The 21,924-nt window shown below is 43.0% G+C and overlaps 1 protein-coding gene and 1 long non-coding RNA gene across 11 annotated transcripts in view; one reads left to right on the top strand and one right to left on the bottom strand.

The window, feature by feature from the left end:
* The window catches only part of LOC310896863 (uncharacterized protein), a 202,306-nt gene that overhangs the window by 106,968 nt on the left and 73,414 nt on the right, over positions 1 to 21,924 (bottom strand). For 5 of the 8 annotated variants that reach the window (XM_083829747.1, XM_083829742.1, XM_083829743.1 and 2 more), the window contains one exon: positions 11,731 to 11,779. The exons of the other annotated variants lie outside the window; for them this stretch is intronic. In XM_083829747.1, the coding sequence (XP_083685873.1) occupies positions 11,731 to 11,779 (49 nt within the window). The remainder of the gene's footprint in view (positions 1 to 11,730; positions 11,780 to 21,924) is intronic. 8 annotated transcript variants of the gene reach the window in all.
* Positions 8,538 to 21,924, top strand: part of LOC310896866 — a 20,323-nt gene continuing 6,936 nt past the window's right edge. Inside the window, exons 1-5 of one of the 3 annotated variants that reach the window (XR_014581881.1) lie at positions 8,538 to 8,669; positions 11,137 to 11,198; positions 12,500 to 12,588; positions 13,799 to 18,288; positions 18,971 to 21,924. The exon at positions 18,971 to 21,924 is cut by the window's right edge and continues 6,936 nt beyond it. This is a non-coding gene — a long non-coding RNA (uncharacterized lncRNA). Of the gene's footprint in view, positions 8,670 to 11,136; positions 11,199 to 12,499; positions 12,589 to 13,798 lie in introns of all 3 variants that reach the window. The other 2 variants (XR_014581882.1, XR_014581880.1) reach the window with 2 other exon arrangements.

Here is a 21,924-nt window from a genome sequence, read left to right on the forward strand (position 1 = left end):
AACCATAAGCTGATATATGAAGGCAATTTTTAGTGGTGCCACTTGTATCTGAGTGATTGCACACGCTTTACGTTTCTGGCCTGCCACCCTTCCACCTTTTGAAGATCTCTCTATTTCTTTTAAAGGAACTGCAACAGAGGTGAAAGGAAGTTTAACTGCTTCAAGACTTTGATGGCCCAAGAGCACCTGTTTTGGGTTTTCGAGAAGATACGCTGCAGATTGTCTGACCAGTGCTTATGCTTAAACATTAAATCTTTCTTTTCTTGTACATAGACCTGCAGGGGTTGAAGGAGGGGAGGGGAAGGGCTGTGTAAAGCATTTCCCAAAATTTAAGCTGGCAGAGATCAGTGATCACAGCAGGGCAGCTTTGCAAATATGTTGCTGGTAAGCTCCAAAGATCTGGAGCTGCAGCTGTGGGGACTGCGACTGACAGGGCACGGGCCTCGCTGAAGGCTCCATGCTGGAGCAGGGGGACACTCCCTGTGAAGATTTGCAGCACACGGCTTCGCAGAGCAATTTTTTCTTGTCTCGGTGCCGCTCCCCACCCTGCTCACACCACTAGCAGTGAATCACAGCAGAACACAAGAACAAGACAGCACCAACCCTTCCTTACACATCTTGCAGCACACCAAAATGGTAAACTGCCACATGACCACACAAGGGACAGACACACACGGGAGAATTATAATGTTGCAACGGTGCCTTCCTAACTCACTAGATGAATAGAAAAGCAATAGAAATGGAATAGCAAGCCAAAGAGGTCCATCACAAAGCCAAGATGACCTCCTGCAGGACCACAGCTACCTCTCCCCACCCATCAGATGGAAGACAGGCACTGTCTTTCAAATGCAGAACCTCAAAACCACAGCATCCTACAACAGGCTCATCGTCTCTAGTAAAGGGACAGATGCAAAGTCCTCATCACCAGCTACAGCTGCATTGGTGGAGGAGTCACCTGCAGTTACTGAACTCAAGAGACCCCAAATCAAGAGGAAAAGTTCATTCTTATCCTTGCATCTCTTGTACAAGAAATGGATACCTGCTTGGGGAGTCTAAGGAATAGTCAGGAAAATGAGGGACACTTTGGGGAGAGGAGAAAAGGATGGTGCCATCAAAGGGATATTGAGAGTTAGGGAGGGGAACACAAAGGAAATGGAGTAGAGAAACTAGAAACTGAGTTAATAAGAGATGGAGGAGACTCCACAGGGTTAAAATAAATTAAAAAAAAAAAAAGTTGAAAATTGTCATGAGGGAGCACTACCAATAGAGCAAACCTGGAGCCTCAACCAGAACACCCAGACATGCAGCATCTATAAAGAAGAGAGTATTTGGTACAGGATAAAGGTACAGAGTTACTGCCAAAAATCTATTACTTTTTAGCAGCAGAAGCAGGGGACCACATGGCTGCCTCCAAGTTGTGGATGGGAGGTTTCCAACCAAGCGAGTCGCTGCGTAGTTGCCATGGGCACAATTTGTGCTCAAGCTGTGCACAGAGGCCAGGATTTGGCTTGGAGCCCCTGGGTTAAACATTACCTTTACAAGACAAAAGGGTGCCTTTTCTGGACAGGGGGATGATAGGACAAAATTCTGAGGGACCGTGTGATGGGTCGCCATGAGAGACACCCTCGAGTACACCCATGGCACCTCACGTATGTTACATATGCTATAACAAGCAGCAAGGAGGGGAAGACAAACCACCAGACAGAGAACGGGCAGAAAACTCTGACTGTCCTCCTTGGGTCTGATCCAAAGCATGCTTTCATCACACAGTCATTGATTTAAGAGTCGGACTGAGCCCCTTCTTCCAATGGGAGCTGGATTCCCAGCCGCCTTTTTTTTTTTTTGAATCCTGGCCTTGGCATAAAGGGAGCATAAATAATCTTCATTTCAAAGAGCACCGCAATTGTCCTGTATTTTAATGCCGGGGTGCTAAGAGTAGCTTCTCCTGTGTTTCATGGGGCACCAGCACCCACCTTTCCCCCAGAGGCTTTCTGCCCCCTCCAATGTGTCTCCTAACGCAGACTGGGTTAGCAAAGGGGAAAAGCCCTAGGGACAGGCAGGCATAAAGCTGCTGCTTCTGTGCAAGGTTGTAGACTCGCACTAGTGGTCTAGTGACCCTGATGATATTGATGACAATTAGTAGACAGAGATTAAAATGGAAATGAGGGAAGGATTCGTCTGTCACTTTATCCATCAGCTGTAGCTTGCCCCAGGCAACAGACACACACTGGGCTTTTTGTTTTGTTGTTATTCCCTTGTTCAGCTCAGTTGGTTTCAGTGGTTCACTTAGCTGTTACTAAATTTTCCTTAAAATTGCTATTAAAGGTTTTTTTTTTGGTCAAATCTCCACCACTGACAACTCACAGCACTGAATGTGCAAACCATCTCTGGATGTTTCTGCTCTTGCTGCCTCACTGGCGCTGGGGGTGTTGAAGGGCTCTTCTTTCTTCTTCCTATTTCAGTAGCTTATGTTTCTTTTTTATTTTGATACTTAGGAAAGCAATTGGATTGCTAAGGCCAGAGCCTGAAGGTCTCCGTTTAACTACGGACCAGGTGCAGCAAAGGCAGTGGCCGCACAAAGTTAGTCTGTGGCTGGGACATGCAGTCTGGATGTGAGGAGACTGGGAGCAGGAGCCGAGACCCCGTGTCCCCTCAGCAAAATCTGTCCCGTCTCCCCTTCTTCTCACTCCCTGCTCATCTGACAAGACTGTAAATTGCCATTTTCTGTATGGCCCCCTGAATTTTTCCTCAAATTCATTTCTAAATCTGATGATAGCGCACCTCTTGTGGGCCACAGGGATGTTTTGTTTAATCCTAAAATGTCACAGCTTTGGGGAGAAGTGAATTCTTGTGAAGCTGTTACAAAATTCTGGTTCACAACCACTAAACCACTTTGGTTCAGTATTCTACCCAAAAGGCTAGGGAAAAAAAAAAAAGAAAAAAAAAAAAAACAACACTCCATTTGGGCTTGGTGCAGCATTCAAATGTGCTCCGGAAGCTGGTACATCTTCACGGCACCAACACTTCCCTCCCACTTTTGGTCCTCTCTGCCTGTGGCTCCCATCCCAGGATGCACCTTTGCTACTTTTATCACCACCACCTCACTCTGATATAGTGTATATCCCACACACTATAAATAACAAGCAATTACGCAGACAGCCACCCTCCCCCTGCAAAAGGAGCAGATTCGGTATTCATAAAGTATTGGAGAGCAGGCTCACATCTGCCACAGTCTTTTCATGGCTTCTGCTGTCACCAGCTCTGCTGATTTGCTCCCAGGGAGAACCTGGTTGTATGCACAGCAGGAGCTGGGGAGCTGAGCTCGGTTTCCCCTTACCACTGGGGCTGCCCACACTGCGCATCCCAAGGGACAGAGGCAAACAGACAGACAAGATGCCTCTGCTGCCAACGGGGCATGGGCATAGAGAGGGCTTCTTCCGCTTAGCACTGTCAGCAGCGATGAAGGGCTCACTCTAAGTTTAAAAACACCTGGTTTTGGCCCCAATTCTGCAACGAGACAGACACACAATGCAGCAGGTTTTCTGATGCACCATGAGGAAAGTAGGAATGATTTCTACCTCCATCCCCACATTTCCCAGTTGGGACTAAACCTGAACAACCTGATTTATTACACCTGCTTTTCACGTGGTTAGCTGCAAATGTTTCTCAGGTTTCTACTGCTGTTGATGGACTACTGACTAATCAAAAAGTCAGGAGTGCAAATTTGCAGCACTGGCTGCTAGCCAGTTTGCCCATAAAAGGTTTCCAAATGGTCACTGAGCCCTTAACCCTGATGAAAACAGCAACAAAGACTCTGCCCCAAGCTCCTGTTCCTGTCTTCCTCTCGCTTTGTTGCATGCAAACATCGTTGTTTTGTTTCATTTTGTTAAAATAATCAAAACACAGTTCCAGAACAGGCAGTGGAGAACCCTTTCTACTCATTAAAAGCTACACGTGGGTGTGAATTATTTTACATCCTCCTCAGAAATTACCAGACCACCTCAAAAAATGATTAGTTTTCACATAAGGCGCCAGATCCTCTGGTCCATTTAGGCTGCTTTATGCCACTTTGATGGCTCGGCTCAGCCCTAAATAAAACAGGCTTAATTATCCTTAGGATTTCTCCTGCCTTGGGAAATCTCCAGGTAATGTGGAAATGCCACAGGGACTCCTACACCACCACGGCTATTAATGACAAAGCGCAGTGGTTGGGATATCCCCACGCCCCATTGATTTCCTGCTGCTGTGGCTGTGGGCATCTGGCACAGACGAGGGCCACCCTCGGGCTAATGCTACTTATGCCAAGGAAAGGCCTGGAAATGGGATGGCCTCAGGATTGCTGCATGAAAATAACCTCGCAAGTCCAAGTCTAAATCAAACACGGAATACATACGGTTTGGTTGGAGTGGCCTACCCCAGAACTCCCTGGCTAATGGGAGGAAAGGGGCTCATCTGTTCGGAAACTCCTCCCCTAGTTTTCCAAAGCCCTCACTCTTGCAGGAATGGGAGGGACGCAGAGATGTACGCAGCCTCTAAAGACTCATCTCTTCTCAGAAAACCAGCCTTGCCTGCCACAGCTGCCCCATACAGCCCCGTTCCAAAAGCATGCCAAGACCAGGGTGCTACTCTTACACGGAGGTTAATGGGAGGACTCCCCCGGCCCAGTGAGCTACTGGAGCAGGTAGGACCCCTTCAGAGAGAGTGGAGAACACTAGGGACTGTCAGGGCAAATTTCAGCTTGTCCAAAAGCAGGCACCTAAAGGAGACTAGGGGAAACACCAATCAGAAGTGGGTGAGTAGCTGACAGGTTTACGTTGTAGGCACTGATGTCTCTTCATATGCTACTTCCTCATGGGTGTTTGGGACAGGACTTGTGCGTTTGAAGATCTGTGATCTGCGTACATAGCAAAGACAGAGAGAACATGGCGGCACTGAACACGGCGCGCAGGATGGGGCCACGATCCCCTCAGCAGAAACCTACAGCTTCTCCCCAGCACATACCCCAGGCAGTTCACCTTCATCGGGAAGCCAAAGCAGGGTTATTTGGGAGCTCACATTTCAGTTGCCTTTCTCTGCCTGTCTTCCTGAATCTGCAAACACCACTGCCTTAGAGCAGATCTGTGTCACATTCAGAAAGCCAGAATTTCTGCATCGTGCTTACAGGAAAGCTGAGATTTTGACAAAACTGATGGGCAAGCTCCCCTCACACTAGAGAAAGTTTCTTATGCACCACGGGCGAGTGGGCGAGGGAATTTGTTGAGACCTGTCGTAGCACCAACAAGAACTAAAAAATCTTGCAGCAGCTACTGCCATCTGAGCCTGTCAAATTCCACTGCAAACAATATGTCACTCTGCTGGGGAGGCGGCGAACAATCTGAGGGTGAGAAAAAGGGACGTCTGAAGTATCCAAAAAACTCACTCCAAAGGCTTTAAAAAAGAAGAGAACCCATCCGTGCACAGGCGCACACACACACACACACAGTGCCTCTGGCCAACAGGCGTTAGCTTGGAAACTAAAGCTGCAGAGTTTCATCAGTTAGCTTTTAAAGTATTATCAAACCCCCTTGGTTTCATTTGAGTAGGATAATGTCAATATTGGCAACTCTTTCTTAAATTCATGACCAGAGAGCACAAATGCTGACAGAGTAGGCAGGCTGCACAGCTCCTACCTTTCTGCCAATGTCCAGGATAACAGGCTTTAAAAGGACCAAACCTGGTGGCAGTCTTTTTCTGTCCAGACACTGGTTAACTGGGCTCTGAATTGTACACAGGCAGAGATAACGTTATTTCCTTTGCACTGGTGAATGGCTCTCCAGGGGATTTGGAGTGTCTCAAAGCAGCCGAGAAGAGCAAGAAGGAATGGGAATGTCAGGGGCATTTTCCTCTTCTTTCAAACCCCCACACTCCCAGAACCACGCATGTTGTCTTCCACACTCCTTTGATGCCCCATCACACATTGTATTCTTGACAACCTAAAGCCCATGAGCAATAAACCTGCTCCTGTGGAGGTGTGCAGAATGATGCTGGGGATGTGCAGGAGAGCAGCGAAGTCCCCTTGCACTGGCCTCTCACGGAGGGATTATTAGCCAACATGACTTCCAAAGGGTCTTGCACTCTTCCCAGGCTGAGTGCTAATGGTTTTCCATTATCCGAGTTATAATATCCTAGTGCTTTTCACTACATCATAGCCCTGCAAAAGCTATCATGGTAAAGGATATGTTTGGGAACATATTCCCGAACAACACAAAGCTGACAGCTCCCATCTGCATTAGGATTTGGCCTTTCCAGCAAAGGAGAATCCACAGGTAATCAAAAACACCTTTTGACTATTTAAGAGCTATATAAATAAATATATATATATATAACTATATAAGACTGGGGAGAGGGTGATATCCCTCCCAGGATATCTGTTAACCTTTTCTCTAGGAAGGAAGAGGCAAGCAACACAATCATACGACAGTGGTGCCAAAGTGAGTGAGAAATATCCTGGAAAATACACATTGAATTAAAACCTGAAAGCCTAAGAAGAAAACAGAAAATTAGAAACCTGTGGCCATTGAAAAACAGAAGAGAAACAAAACAGATCAACAACTCACAGAGCAAAACAGCATACAAATTGGAACAATCAATATGAATAACAAGAAAACCAAAGCTACGGATCAGAACCTAAAGCACACTTGCTAAGTCTAAAATAACCACATTTCTTTCTGAATGCAGGGCCAAAGCTGCTTCTTAAGGACAAATCATTGATGCTAATTACCTGTACAGGTTTAGAAGGCAAAAGCAGAACCTCAAGCTCTTTCTTTTAAGGGAGAAGGAGAGAAGAAAAAAAAAACATCTTTTCTCTGGTGTGCTACAGAGAGGGCCCCCCCCCACCCCCTGCCCAGCAATTGTCTCATAACCCCAAATAGAGCCAAAAGACTTCCCAGCTCCCCAGTGAAATAAACAAGTTGCAGTACTGACTTATCAAAATTAACTAATGTAAAAATTACACATTTGAAAATACTAAGAAACCTCATAAAAACACTCAGCTGACAAAACAAACATTTGCCATGGACATTTTATGCCTGAGCAGATGAGGTCTTCCTTGCCCGTAACAAGATTCCCAATTTCTCAGACTAGCACAAAACCTTCTTTGCCACCTATATTTTAGTCGTGGGAGCTCCTCTCCTCCCTTGTCAGGCACCATCTCACAGCCCCGTGGAGTCTTGTTAACTTTCTACCTTTTGTGCTTCTCGCTGTTTAAAGACTACTAAAACTGCACGCAAGAACGAATTGAAGGGAAACTTGTCAAGGCCGATTGGTCTAAAGTTGGACCTATCAACGGTGATTTGCTTTAGGAACAAACACAAGCAATAGCCTCTTGCCCCTTTTCTCTGACTGTCTGCAAAGAAAGGGGAATCTCTGAAAACGATCTAAACCCTGTTTCCCCAAGAACACCTACACTGAACCTTCAATTTAATAACCTCCAAATGATTATATTTTTCCTTGTTTCATATAAATCTAATTTGTCCATATATTTTAGGTTTCCACAAGTTGATTTAGGAATGGTTTAAAAGAAATCCTCTGCCATTTCAGAGGGCTGGATATTTTAATTCTGAAATATACTCAGCAGCAGCACGGGTCCAAATGCATGTATCACTTTGAAAGAGAAAGGAACACATGTTCCTGTCCAGGAGAGGTGTGTACCTGGCTTCACAGCATCCAGGTGCAGCACCCGGAGAATAAAACAGAATGGCCCCTCACCAGCAGTGTGCATGCCCCCCGCTGCAGCAGGAACTCCCTTAGCAAAGAGATTATTGGTCACTCCTCGTGCTGCTGAACCTAACCCTAGAGGCTTTGCCTGCAGGCATCGCTGAGGCAAAGATGAAAAAAAAATACAGGTAGGGACCGAAAAAAAAAAAAAAAAGAAGAAAAAGAAGGATGAAAAGGAAAGTAAACCAAAAAAAAAAAAGTAAGAAGTGAATATACAGAAAAAAGTGTAGGATACCTGGAGGCTGGCCACGTCTCGCCAGGGCCAGCTATGCTCAGGAGGCCACTGCATGCCAGACTATCTAAGCTGAAGGTCAGCAATTTTCATATCACCCTGCCAAGAGCTTCCTTAGTGTTTGTCTGATCCATACCATCTCAAAGCTTATAACAAGCCTGTTCCAAAAGGCAGAGCTCAGCACTAGAACAATGCAAGCCTGAGTTCATCGTTGGTGGATGGGGCCCCTACGGTCCTTCAGGCAACGCCAGGGCCAGTATTTGACCATTGGTACGCACACAAACAGCCAATTTTCGGAGAGTTAGCAGGTTTAATGATCACATTGAAGAAAGCACAATTAGAGCTCACTTGGCCCTTTGTAATGCACTTATTACCGGTATCACCGCTGAATGGCTCATCGCCAGCCTCATCCCTACCACGGCTGTTGTAGCTGGCGACGGGTCCCTTTACCACCTGAACAGCGCTCTTGGGAAGTTATCGTGCTGGGCTAACTGGGAGAACGGTACCTCAGGCACAGACGCAAAATCATTTTTTTTCTCAGTATTCATGCCGTGAACAACTTTGTAACAGCCACTTCAGTTTGACACCGCTAGCTCCACACCTCCTCCTGCCTCAGAAGCTGTAAGCGGGTATTTCAGAGGATATGTTGCAGGTTCCAGCACTTCCAGATAAAAAAATCTTGGTGAGTCACATGCCTGATCCTACTGATTATTTTGTCTCTGGTTTGGCCACAGGACAAGGTTTTGGGAGCCTCAGATGTGCCCCCTAAGACATGTCCATTTGTTAGTTTTTTCTGTGATGGTCTCATGGCTCGAATCCCTGGATCTTTTTAATCAGTCTGATGTGATTTACCCATCTCTGTAGGGGACAGGTTGGCAAAAAGCAGCTCCCCTTAACCTGTCAGTCAGTTGCCAGGCAAACTGCTGAGCAGGCAAAAAGAAACAGCAAACAGTAATTTCAGGGAGAGTTTGGAGAATGCATCTGAGAAATGTCCATTTTCAGAGGACATCAAGGTGATTCTGGCTGGCAGTGCAAGCATGGCTCTGAGCTGCAGTGGGTCAGCTCTAGTTTCTCATCTTCTAAAAAGACTTCTTATGAATGACGTGCAAGCTGTGATGAAGCTAAAAAAACAGAACTGTGATTTGGAAGTGCAATCACAGATAGACCAAAGAATGAAGTATAGTGGCTTTGAACATCTTCCTCAGGAAGTACAGCTTCTCCCTGTAGCAAAGAAGGAGAATAGCCACAGAGGGACTAGACAGGGCAAGAGACTGGGAAAATACTTAATCATTGATCTGGAAGTTTATGTGAAGGACTAAGAGAAGAGTGTACGGACAGACACACATCCTTGTAGGCAAGCTGCAGAAAATACAACTCCAAGAGGTAGTCGGTAAAATTGATCAGGAAAGAGTGCATATGTATTATCTTATAATGCTCCTCCTGTCCTATGAATAGAAAAAGTCAGAAAATTCTACATATGTAATCACTGCCTAGGTAGATGGTGTGAGGGTTTTGGTTGTAGTTCAAAATCACGTTGGTGAGAACAAAATTACAAAAGCACCCACATATACAAAGGGATGAAATGATTTAATTGCCTGTACACTTCTGCTAGAAGTCGGATAATAAACGAGAGGAATTAGAATTGCTGATTTATGAGCATAAATTTGACTTGGTTGATATTACTGGGAAAACTCACATGAGCAGAATGTAAAAATGAATGGCAACAGCCCGTCTCAGAGAGATGCTGGGACAAAAAAGAAAGGGTGTGGTACACCGTCCAAAACCCTCAGCACCTTTGCAAGTCTGTGCAAATCAGAACTAAAAGATTTCAACCACACAGAGATCTATGCTGTTACAAATAAACTAAAAGGTGGTGAGCTATTTGGAGCCTGCTACACATCACCATATCACTGTTAAAAAAAAAAGGATGACCAGCTTCTTTAAAGACTTATTTATCATGTGTTGGTGAAAAAAAAAGCTGTGTTAACATATGGGACTTCAATCTGAATGGCATATGCTGGTGTTCTCAGGCTACCAGTCTAAAAAGTCCTCAGAATTTCAGAAATTACAGGCAGCCAATTTCCTAACTCAAACCAGCTTGGGGTAGACTGCCTAATGACAGATACAGAGGAACTGATCCCAGATGTAAAAATTAATGGTTTCTTGAATGCCAGTGATCATGACTTGATTATATTTGTTGTCAACATATAGAATCAAGTCCAAAGTAATGTGTGTGTTTGTGAGTTCCAGTATGCACATTCACACATATAACTGCTGTTTAAAAAATTCATTTTCATGGTAATCAGAAAAGTCTTAAGAATACGTTCCTAGATTTCAAAGGCCACAATTCTGCAACCAAGAAAGAAACTGACAGTATTTAAAAATTACTATCAGTGGAAAAGTAGAAATAGAAGGAAAACACATTTATTTCAACACAAAGAACAAATGATATAAAGGAAAACTGATAATAACAATTATAAACCAAAAGCTGATAATTGTAGAAAATTGACAAAGAGAGCCAGAAAGGGAAAAAAAAAAAAAGGAAAAAAAAAAAGATAAACCAATGAGGAAAAGATATCTGAGACTTTAAAAGCGTATTGCAAACAAAAATGTTGTCATCTGTTGCTGGATAAAAATAGTAGAAATGCAATAATAATGAGGAAAACATGTAAGGATTCAATGAATACCTGTCTTCGTATTTGGGAAATAGATTTTCTGTGCATATTCTCTAAAAATAACGAAACACACTCAGCAATGAGTCAAATGAGTTTTAAAACAACAGCTAAAAAGAGAGAGATTTTGAAGTAAGTCAGCTGGAAGATGCATATCAAGAGTTTTCAAAGAGCAGGCAGGGAAGCTCTCCACCCCACGGGGACTTGATGGGACTTATACTACCAGGGAAGAAGCTACAGAGGACCAAAGACAAGTAACATTTCTCCAAAACGTAGAACAAGCAGATGGGGTCCTCCAGGTACTCCAGATTGTCAGTCTGATTTGGGGTAAGGTAATGGGACAGTTAATCCAAGAATTATGTACTACAATACAAAAGGAGCAAATACAAATGGCTTCCAGCCATGCAGATTTACAGGAAATAGATTTCACTAGTTGTTTTTTGTTTGTTTGTTTTGTTTTGTTTTCTTTTTAAACAGAGATCACAGAACTGGTTGATAAGGGTGATGATGTTGGTACGCTGCACTTAAATTTTTGTAAGGTATGTGATCAGCTTCTACATATCATCTTGACTTGGTGGGTAGAATGATACAAACGAAACAAGGCATTCATTAAAACGGATTAAAAAATGGCACCTTAGGTTTAAAAATGTAACTATGAATAGAAGTCTGGAAATTGAGTAGGAATAGTTTTAACTGGGCCAGTAATATCAGTCCTTAGTCCCATTCAATTTAACATTCTAAATCAATGATAGCAACAACAACAACAAAAAAGAATAAAATCATTATTAATAAAATCTGCAGGTGATGGGGAGACTGCAAGAGAGCTACATCAAAGAGCACACAAAGCACACTGAACCATTTGGCAAAACGTAAAAGAAACAATATGCACTTTGACAAAATGCCATCATCTAGCCAGCAACAAAGACCACCCCTCCCCCTGGGCAATGCCAAAACGACGGTTACTATCAACTGCTCATAAAATCTCAGTGCAGCCTGGTAGCTGCAAAGCCTGGTGCAGACCTTGGATAAACAGAGAGGAGTTTCAAGAAGGAGTAAGAGAGGTTATCCTACCTGTGCCTTTGGCGAAGGTGCAACAGCTGTGGGAATATGCAAGACATCCCTGGGGGCATAAATTCAAGCAGGAAATTGGTTAATTGTAAAGGATTCAGAGAAGAGGAACAAGAATGGTGAAAGCATTAGGGAACATGCCTTATCCCGAACAAGTCACAGATCTCTGTTCCTACAGTGTATCAAGGCAAAGGTGAAGGAGCATCATGTTCACAGTTTATGGTGCTGCAGGTCACAACAATAAATACTGTGGGGCACTTCCATCTGGGAGACAAAGTTGTCAGGACACCCAATTCTGGGGCTGAAGCCAGAAAAAGTGCAAATTTAACAGAGTTAACTTATTGTTGCAGCTATTTATCAATGGAATTGTAGTGCATTTTCCAGCAGAGGAAGATCTCAAAAACTGCAACTGTTTTTAAACTTCTGAAAAGTACAAGGTACTTGAAATGGCATAAATGCACTCAAATGCTTCACAGCCTTTGGGGTGGGAGAAGGGTTGGAAGTAAGAAAAGACTTCTGACATGTCTCTATGTGTTTCCACAGTCAATGATTCATGTCTCCTAACTTTTTTTTTCTGGAGCCTTCCCCATGTTTCACACACAAGATTTGCCAGAATATTTAACTCTTCCCTCTCTGTTTTACTTACCAACTTCTTCTCATCTAAAAGCCGCAAAACATATTTATTTGATTGCTGCCATGTAGATTACCATTTATTTCACATGCCTACAGCACTAATTTTCAGACACAGATTTCACTTATTTCTGTTCTGCAGAATAAATGGTGAGAAATGGCTAATTTGCTACATCACAACATTTTAGGAAGTGAAGATGACTGAAAAAAACCCACCAGCTGTCTGGAAAGGTAGGATATAAACCCAGTCCTCTAATTATTAAGAGGCATGTTTAAACACATTGGGAGGAAGTACCTTACTGCTTAAAGTTAAGTACATGCATAGATTTTAGCAAGATGAGGTAGCAAGATGAGTTTTTTGTTGTATTTTTTTAACCACTGCTAATTACAAAAATCCACTATTTCTCAAATCAATACAAAAAAAATTAATAACTACTTTGCATACACGTAATTAAAGAGCCTTTTGCAGCTATCTTCCACAAAACAGAAAATAATTTGTTTTCCCCATTTCCCCATGTTCCACTGATATTTTGTGCCAGACTGAAACTGTCAGAATTTGTCAATTACCAACTGTAGATGCTACCTGTTTCCAAGTTAGGCATTACATGGGACAACCAGTGGTATGAGGCCTACTGCATTCAGCCCCTAAGTGAGGAACCAATTTGGCATTTTGGAGAAGTGATTTCATATATTGCCTTCTGGTAGCAAGTGGGACCGCAGGCAAGGAAACATACTTACAGGGAATTCTGCATGACACCAAAACCGGGACAGTTGAGAAGAGCTTCCTCTGTGGGGAAGGAAAACCAGCAGCACAAAAGTGTCACTTGAAGCTTCAACAAGTTTCTACCAGCAGAACTTGTTCGCATACTGACACGCAGATGCTAACAGCCATAAATCAATATACCTCCAAATGAATCTCTGAACACACTTGCTTTTTAAGGATAGGGTGTCCCTGTGACAGCAGCCATCCACTGCTCCCCTACCCTAATAACTGTATAATGAAAATAAATCTGAGGAAGTACTACGGATGCCCTTTTTCCCTGCATTGTTACACTGAGCTGGAGTAATGCCAGGCTTTTTGTTGTTGTTGTTCTAAAAAGGTTTTGCTCTGCAACCAATTTTGTTTCGTTAAAACAAACAGAGAGGCACTTGCTATTGATCTCCCTATTAAATAGTTCTGGTAAACATTTTGACTAGCTCTGCAAACTTAATGCAGATGTTAGTCTGCACAGATCACTACCAACAGCTGATACGGGGAGTTAATGCATGTCCATAGCAGGGAAAGACAGCAGTACAGCACTCAAAAGAGAGGGAGCTGCAAAAATAAACAGCTTTCTGGCAGGTAAGCACTGGCCTGTGCAAATATAATACCTATGCTCTAAAGCGTGTGTGTGTGTGTTTGCGCGCCTTCTTATGGGGAAATTTCCACTTTTACTTGTAGCTGCTGCATGGAGATGCATTAAGCAGAAGAAAGCCCCCAGCATGTGTTCGCCTACGACTAGCCTGATGAAAGGAGCTCTATACAGGGGACTAAATGCAGTGGGGCTCTGTTCCACAGAAATTCAATTTCTGAAGGTGCCAGAAGCAGAGAATCTATAGGACTCTACTCTTCAGCAACAAAAGAGGCCAAATTGCATTCACGAGATAAAATGATTTTAAAAAGTCTCTTTCTGTTTGCTCCCGAAGATCTTGCACACCCGGTCTCAGCCCTACACTGGACAGGCCACCACAGCAAGTGAACCTGCCCCTCTTGTCACCCCAATGTCCCCTCAACCCAGGTGACATTATGAGAGCTAAAACTCTGGCGAGAATGGTGGCAACAAAAAAAGCTGAATTTGTAAATCCCCAGTGGGGTGCAAGGTCGGGACCCGGCCGGTTCACACCACCAGCTCAGGGCTACAAGGTTAGAAAGTTTGTCTGGCACTGCAAAACGCTTCTGGGTGTTTTAAGAAGTTTACGACACAGTTTTGTGGAAGTGTTTTTATTTTTAAGCTTACCTTCTTCAGAAGGTGTTACCTGAGGAAGAAGCTTCCCTTTACCACCAGCACCTCTCCGGAGCAGGGCAGCAACGTGGCACCTGAGCTGAGGCGAGCAGCCCCTGAGGGCTCCTAAAAGCCGCCTTCTTTTTCTCCTAAAAGCCACTTCTTTTTCCCTTCTAAAAGCCACCTTTTCCTGGCCCTGTATCACTCACAAAATAACTGGGACAAACAAACTCCTGCCCATCAGGATTTTGCTGCTTCATGGCTGTGCCGCATGCAGGTGTCCAGGTATCGGCCGCGGGGCTCTGTGAGGAGAGGCCCCGGCCGGTTCCAGAAGGTTCCGGCGGCCCCCTCACAGGGCACAACCTGGCCCCTCAGCGCAGGGAGCAAAGTGGCGCCTGGCAGCACCATTTTGAGTGCCAGCATACGGCTGATAACCAGAGGTTAGGGTCAGCAAGCTAAGGCAGTGGTGTCATGGACAGGTGAATGGATTTTGAAAGAGCTTCTGCAGCAGAAGACTGGAAATAACAGCCAGGACACTGGGGACTCTGTGAGAGCCTGAGGACACACTGCCTATCCCCACCGAGTTTAATCTCACAGAGGCAGGATAAGACCATTCGGCTCCCCACAGTCCTCCTGCCTCTGAGGGGTATCAGCATCTCCAGGGTCCAGATATTACCTGCTGGTATGTTTGGACCAGAATTTGGGAAAGGAAAATACAGCCTACCATACCTTTTTGGGAAGGGTGCCAAGCCCTAGCCGAAAGCACCTGACCCTGGTTTCTGTGAGCTAATCAGACACACACGCACACGCCAAGAAACTTGAATGGAGAATAATAAATAGAAAATGATGAAAAGTAAACACTTGAAAATAACCTTCCAGGTGCATGTTCTTGCTAACATTCATAAAACTTTTCGGACATCCAAATATTTGTGCAAATAACCAAAGATTGTCTTAAATAGCAAAGCTGGTTAAAATAGGCTTGCAAAGAACTGAAGAGCAAAGTCCTACTCCTTCATGAATATATTTATGCATTTGTTTATTGCTTTTCAGCCAGCTTTAGACCCTACCCTGCAGGGGAGAGCCTATATACGTTATGCCTATGGGCCTCATAATGCTTCCAGTGGGGATGGAAAAACTTCAAAAAAGTTTGGCATTCAGATCCAGTTTCTCTGCTTATCTGCTGCAAATCCAAACTCTCCCAACATATCAAAAATGTTGAACCGGGCAGGAAACCACATGAGAACAGGTTTTCCTACAGGATTTCTGGCATTTCTACATTAGATTCCAGATGGAAACACCCATAAGAACAGCTTCTATCCTGGTATTTTTGGCACATTCAGTTCCAATCCTATCCGGAAACCTGAATTGGGAAGGCAAAGAAAAAAAGAAAAAAAAAAACCCACCAACCATTTGCCCCAGTATTTCAGAACCTGAAGAGAGGTTTCTCATTTGAGCTGCTTTTAATATTAGGAAGCAGGAGACAATGTTCTCAGGCTTGTCTTCAGTGGTTCATGTGGTTCATAAGCATGGATGCTGCCCCAGAAGGAGGTTTGGGCTCCACCCATCTCTCTACTTCCCTCCCGTCTATGCTCAAAGGAGTATGTCAGATAACAAAAATAAATAAAATAAATAAAGGTATTCATTGAATGCCTTTGAAATAAAGGATTTTAAAGGGGTTATCCATGGCTACAACTGAAGTAAAGCCTTCTGCCTGTCAAGAGTAGATTTCTCTAAAAGGTGAATGAATACAGCACATTTCCTGCAGTCCGTTTTTGTTCATGTATAGTTTTGCCGCTCTCTCTAGATTGGCAGCTGCTTCCAAAGAGAATAACTTTAGCATAACGACTTTAAGCAGAACCTCTCAAAAATGATATTCAGCCCCGCTCAGCAATTTTTGTTTTCAAGGGGTTATTTAATATCTGCCTTTTCTTTATCTCTTTATTTTCATTGAAAGCATATGTATTTTGTTCACTGTCTGATTCTTTCTTTCTGACCCCCCAGCTTTGCCCCTTGCTTTTTGCACACTGGAAGAAAACAGGAACTACATTAGAGACAGTGACATCAATTGGTTCATTAGCAGCCCACCTCGATATCCTAACCCTTCTGTGCTTTAAGACGAACATTACATAAATCTACAGCAAAAGAAATGAAGAAAAAAAACCTGCTGCTTTGACTCAAATAGCCCGTTTCAAGCTTCATCCAGAGGTCTCAAAAAATCCAAAATGATCCAAAATCTCTCTTCTTAAAACCCCATGGATACATCCTCACATCTGCTAAATTCTGCCACATTTGTACTTTACTCCATGAGTAACTCTATTGCAGAAGGTAGGACTCTTCAATAAGGAATAAGGAAAGTGCACCAGGCCCTCCCTTTCTGGTCCCCAGTCACTGACTGATGTAAGCTGCAAATGGCAGCTTTGACACTCTCTTGAAGTCCAGAGGATTTTCTTGTGTTTATATTTTTAAACTTTTTTTTTCTTGAAGAAATGCTGCCGCATCTACTCACATGTACATCAGTTCCCTCTACTGGCAGCATTAATTAAGTTTTTCTTTTAATTCACCAGGTAGATCTGGGTTTTGGAAGAGAAGCTGTGCTCTGCTTGGTGGGAATTTGTGGGGCCATACCTACAGGATGTTTTGATCTTGTACGTTGTAGCAGAAACATGAGTGCACTAGATCTTTCTAACGTAATAGTTCTCTCTAGTTTTCTAAAACTCACTTTAACTGCTATGGTCCAGGACAGATACTTAATATTATCTTACTATATTTTTTGTCCTTAACTCTGGCAGTGAGTTGGAAACTGAAGCGGCTCAGGCAAACGCATTGCATTAACCCTTAAGCTCTCTGTTTTTAGTCTGGGGCAAGCATACAGCCTCACCTCAACCAGAACACCTCCTCCTGAGGGGCAGGATGGGCCCCCTGGGCTCCTTCTTCTACTTCGTGTAACCAAACTCCACTCTGAAGTGATGCTGTTTCAAAACATACTTAAAATTGTTTCAATATTCTTCTATCTTTTCCTTCTTTTTTTCTCTAGATAAAGTAGATTGATTTTGTCCTGCCACAGGTAATGTTTTCTTCCTCCTGTGATACCATGCCAGAGGAAGAAGTCATTCGCTATATTTGGGTGCTTGAGGAAAACACGGAATGAAAGACAACCACTCGCCATTTAAAAAAGAAAACACAACAGAAACAACTGCCTCAAAGAGAACAAGATAAAAGTTTTCCCCTTTGGATCTGAGCCATCAGTATTTAGCAAAAACAGCAAGAAAAGTCTTTCCATTTTCTAAAGCAAATGGCAAGTAGTACTATTTCATAGTTCTCTGCAGTTTCTCCAGTAGTTTCAGTAGCATTATCTCAGATTTAAAACCATTACTTAAAATCTCCACTTTGGACCAAGCCAAATAAACCTGCAAAGGTATAGTCATCAACAAAACCATTCCTGGAAATTGAGCTTTTATAGTATAAGTGGAAAAACAATGTGAAAATTGGTAGGAAAAATAAGAACAGCACATATAAAGGAGTTTGCATGTGCAAATGTAGGTGCATAAAATCAAAAACACATTCAGAACCTCAGTTTAAATGTGCCTTTCACTTCTAAGTGATACAGATAAGATGACCTCAATGCAAGTGTGTCCTTGGAATTTTCAAAAACTGTCATTATTGGGGATTTTCTTTTCTTTCCTTTTTTTTTTTCCCTTTTTTTTCCTTTTTTTTTTTCTTTTTTTAATCTAGGTCATATTTCTGAAAGAGATTGTACAAAAATGTTGTATTTGACCCTGGTGTTCTAATTAAATGTATTACAGGACCTGCAGACATATTAGGAGAGAAAAAACATTCTTGCTCTTGCTGCTGCATGAGTTCCTGTTTGAGGAATAAAATTGTTTATTTCTGTTTCTTCCGGGAGTTTTACAGACTGATCAAGTGTCAAGACATGATAGTTGACTCAAAGGTAACATACATATTGCCTTATAATATCTTTAGGACCTGAATCAAATCTTGAGATACTTTGAAACTATGGGAGAATAATGAAAATACATTTTTTCCTTTGTATTATCTTTTCTAACGGGGAGCTTTACATTTCCTTTCTAGCAACTGTGATGTACATTGTACTATCAAGGCATTTTTAGGGACCATTTACCTGAATACAATTTGTGTGTAAGGTGTCTGAGAGCCAACCTGGATTTATGATTCCTGGTCCTTGTAATAAGTGAATAGATTTCCTTTTTTTTTTTTCCCATCAAAATAAATGTCAGAAAGTTTTTTGATTGTTCAATAGGGGAGAAAAGCATCCTTTTTCAAATGAAAGGAATTGCTATGGGCTAGATTTTGGTGATGCTGGAAGCCCTGTCAAGCCCCGCTGCTCCAGAAGCAATGCATGCAAGGGCACACACACCCACAGGGTCCCTCCAGACATCTGTGTCCCCAGGGCTGCTGCTTGGTTTTGGTGTGCACCTTCCCCACAGCACTGACACTGTATGGGGGAAGGTCCTCAAGGCGATGGAGATGTCTGAAAAGCATGTTGGGACCCTGCTGCAAAAGCAGGTTTTTAGGAAAAACGTTCGTGACTTTAAGAAGTATATATGTGGCTTTTGTAATTTGCCTAAATTGTAATTTCCCTTGGAATTTCTTAGATACTGAAAATCCTAATGCAGTCCAGCTCTTCCAAAGCGGTGTGGTGTGATTTTTGAACATACACACAGGTCTCTATGGATTCCCATACAACCCAGGTATGCAAAATAAATAACCCAAACTCAGACTATCTCGGGAATTACGAGGTTTGTTCTTATACACATAGGTACCTTCCCCCACCCTGCCCCCCAACAAATTTCTGAAAAATTCTTCTAAGAAAAAAACAACCATTTTACATAACCAACTTCCCAAATTATGATACAAATTCCTGCTTCCTGCCTTCTTTCCATGGTGCGTGGCTGAGGCGATGTCTAACATGTGTCTACCTGAGGCAATATCTTTTTGATATCATGCAGTGGAAATGGCAGAATCTGGCTCTTTAGTGACCATGACATCCAAAAATTGGATGCAGGAATTCACCTTTGTTTCTCAGGTTACATGAATATTCTGTGAGTATCGATTGTTCAGTTCTTCCAGTGGAAGATGAATGTGATCAGCATCAATAATCAGAAAAAAATATCATCTATATACCTCTCATATGCAGATGGTGGCTGTTCAATACCAGGCGGCAGTACAGCTTCCTGGTGTGACAGGAAAATATCTGCAGCAATTGAGGATTAACAGAGGCTATTGCTACATTGGTGTTTTGTTTGTAATAGTTTCCATTCTATCAGAAATAACTGGTTGCACATTTCTGTGTGCGACATTAAAATTCACCATTGAAATCTCACTCAGTAATAATAAAGCCCCTGCAAGAGTCTCTACAAACACACTAGACTCCAAATTAAAGAGCAAGTGTATTGTTAGGGTTTGCATGGATCTTTTTTGAATTAGTGCTAGGTGAACAATAAATAAAATTCCAGGAGAAGTTCCCCAAGCTGATATGCATTCAAGGTATTATCTTTGCTCTGTACTGTATGCGCTTCTGGGTGAAAAAATTCTAATTGCACTTCCATTCAAAAATCAACCGTGGGAATAAGGAATCATGCTCATTTTATGCACAGCAGCCTGAAGGCCTTATCCTTAAAACAAATTACAGCGCCTCCTATGCAACTCACACTCTGAAGCTAATTCTCACCCTAAAGCAAAACTCCAAAATTAAACTTTAATCTGTGATCTAAACAATTTTGTGTTTGTGATCAATCTTAGTGTGGTGGATTCTAATATATACATGCATGCCTGTGTGTGCAAGCGTGTATGTGTGCACGCACACACATATATAGAAGTATAAAATGCCAAGGTAATTGTTATACCGATGAAGACAGAGCATTAAATACTCCGCTCAGTAAGACCAAGATAAAATACATACTGCAAAGGCAGGGAATAAAGCTGTTAAGCACACACTACTATATGTAACAGAGTCCTGGACTTGTAACCACCAAAAGCTAAAATTCCACCACATGTATCATATTTACTGCATTCTGCCAAAGAAATAGGCAGGCTGCCACGCCATTAAAGCAATTACTCTTACCCTCTCAGATATGTAGAAATTAGGTTCTGCTCCTTGAAATCATATGCTGAGGGAAGGAGGGAACAAGGAAGCGGGGGTACGAGGAGGAGAGATGGAAACGCCTCAATTCCTCCCCAAAAGGAAAACCACCGCCTCGGCACAGAAAGGCTTTGGGCCAGCAAGAGTTAAAGGAGTTGGAAGTGTACGGTCTGTCTCTCCCCAACTTGGTGCAGTGACTCTGCATCCTGCAGGAACCTGTTCAGATGCTCTGATAAGTCAGACAGAATTCATGGGAGATTACCACACAGCTCCTGCCAAGCTGTGCTGCAGCGCGGGTAATAGATATGCTCCAGTACTAAATCCTAAAAGGCCCTGCTACATCTGTCAAGCATGCCCTGGAAAAGCACCCTCAGTTCAGATGTTATCACTGCTCTGCCTGCATCAGAAGATTTAGTGTCCACCCTGGAGGTTGCTTTTGCCGCACAGTTTTCAGGGGCAAAACAACAAGGAAGAAAGATGAGAGAAAAAAGGCAAATTATTCTTGCTTAAAGCAAAAGGAATAAAGTGATGTGCTTGCAGACTAGTTCAGCTTCTCACCCTGCATCCAGAAGGTCCCAAATCCCACATTAAGATGGTACTGATGTTCTAAGCTGATTAGCTCGGACGTGTTCGGCTCCCTGGACTGTGACACCATGAAGATGTTCTTCTGTAGAGCGACTCTTTCCCAAGGAAAGCTGAACAACAAACCCAGTGGGGGTCATGGGTGGTGGATAGAAGATGCCTGCCTTTGATAATTAACTTTAAAACTGGTTCTAGAAAAGCTGCTCTGACATAAAACAAACTTTTCAGAGCTCTGCTTATAAAACAATCGCTGCTCCTCCTGTTAACTATGTAAGCCGAGATTTGGTCAAAAATGGTTCTGATGTTATTTAACTTTTTACGCAAAACTAAGAATATGCATAAAAGATAAATATATGCTTATATAATACATATAAACAAATAGACACCCCAGAAAACAACAGCCTTGGGAACAGCTACTTTCTTAACGTACTCAAAGCCATACATTTTAACCATCTGTCTCTTTATTCAAATCTGCAGGAAATATCAAAGTACAGAAGCAGCTCCTTTCTCACTAGGTGCACTTTCAGAGTTCAAGGGAGAAAGGCTGCAATTTCCTGACCCAGCATATTGCATTTTAAACTTCTGTTTCCTGAAGCTGATGTTAAGGATAGATAAGTTCCAGCTATCGGGATGCCAACAGGAAGAGCCACTGGCTGTCGAGTTTGCAGCTCCATACATACGGTGGTAGAGGCTGGGTCTGGATGGGCGAGCGGGTGGGCACAGGGAGCACCCACGTGCTTGCTTGTGTGGGACACGAGCTGTGAGCTCGGCTGTGCTATGGGGACCATGGCAGAAACCTGGAGTTAACCTCAGTGTGGTGTAAGACAGTGCTACAGGCAGCTAAGGAAGGGCTGCAGAGAAGGTTATTTACATTCCTGTTATTTA

Source organism: Anser anser, assembly GCF_964211835.1.
Source record: "Anser anser genome assembly, chromosome: 3".
Lineage (NCBI taxonomy): Eukaryota > Metazoa > Chordata > Aves > Anseriformes > Anatidae > Anser > Anser anser.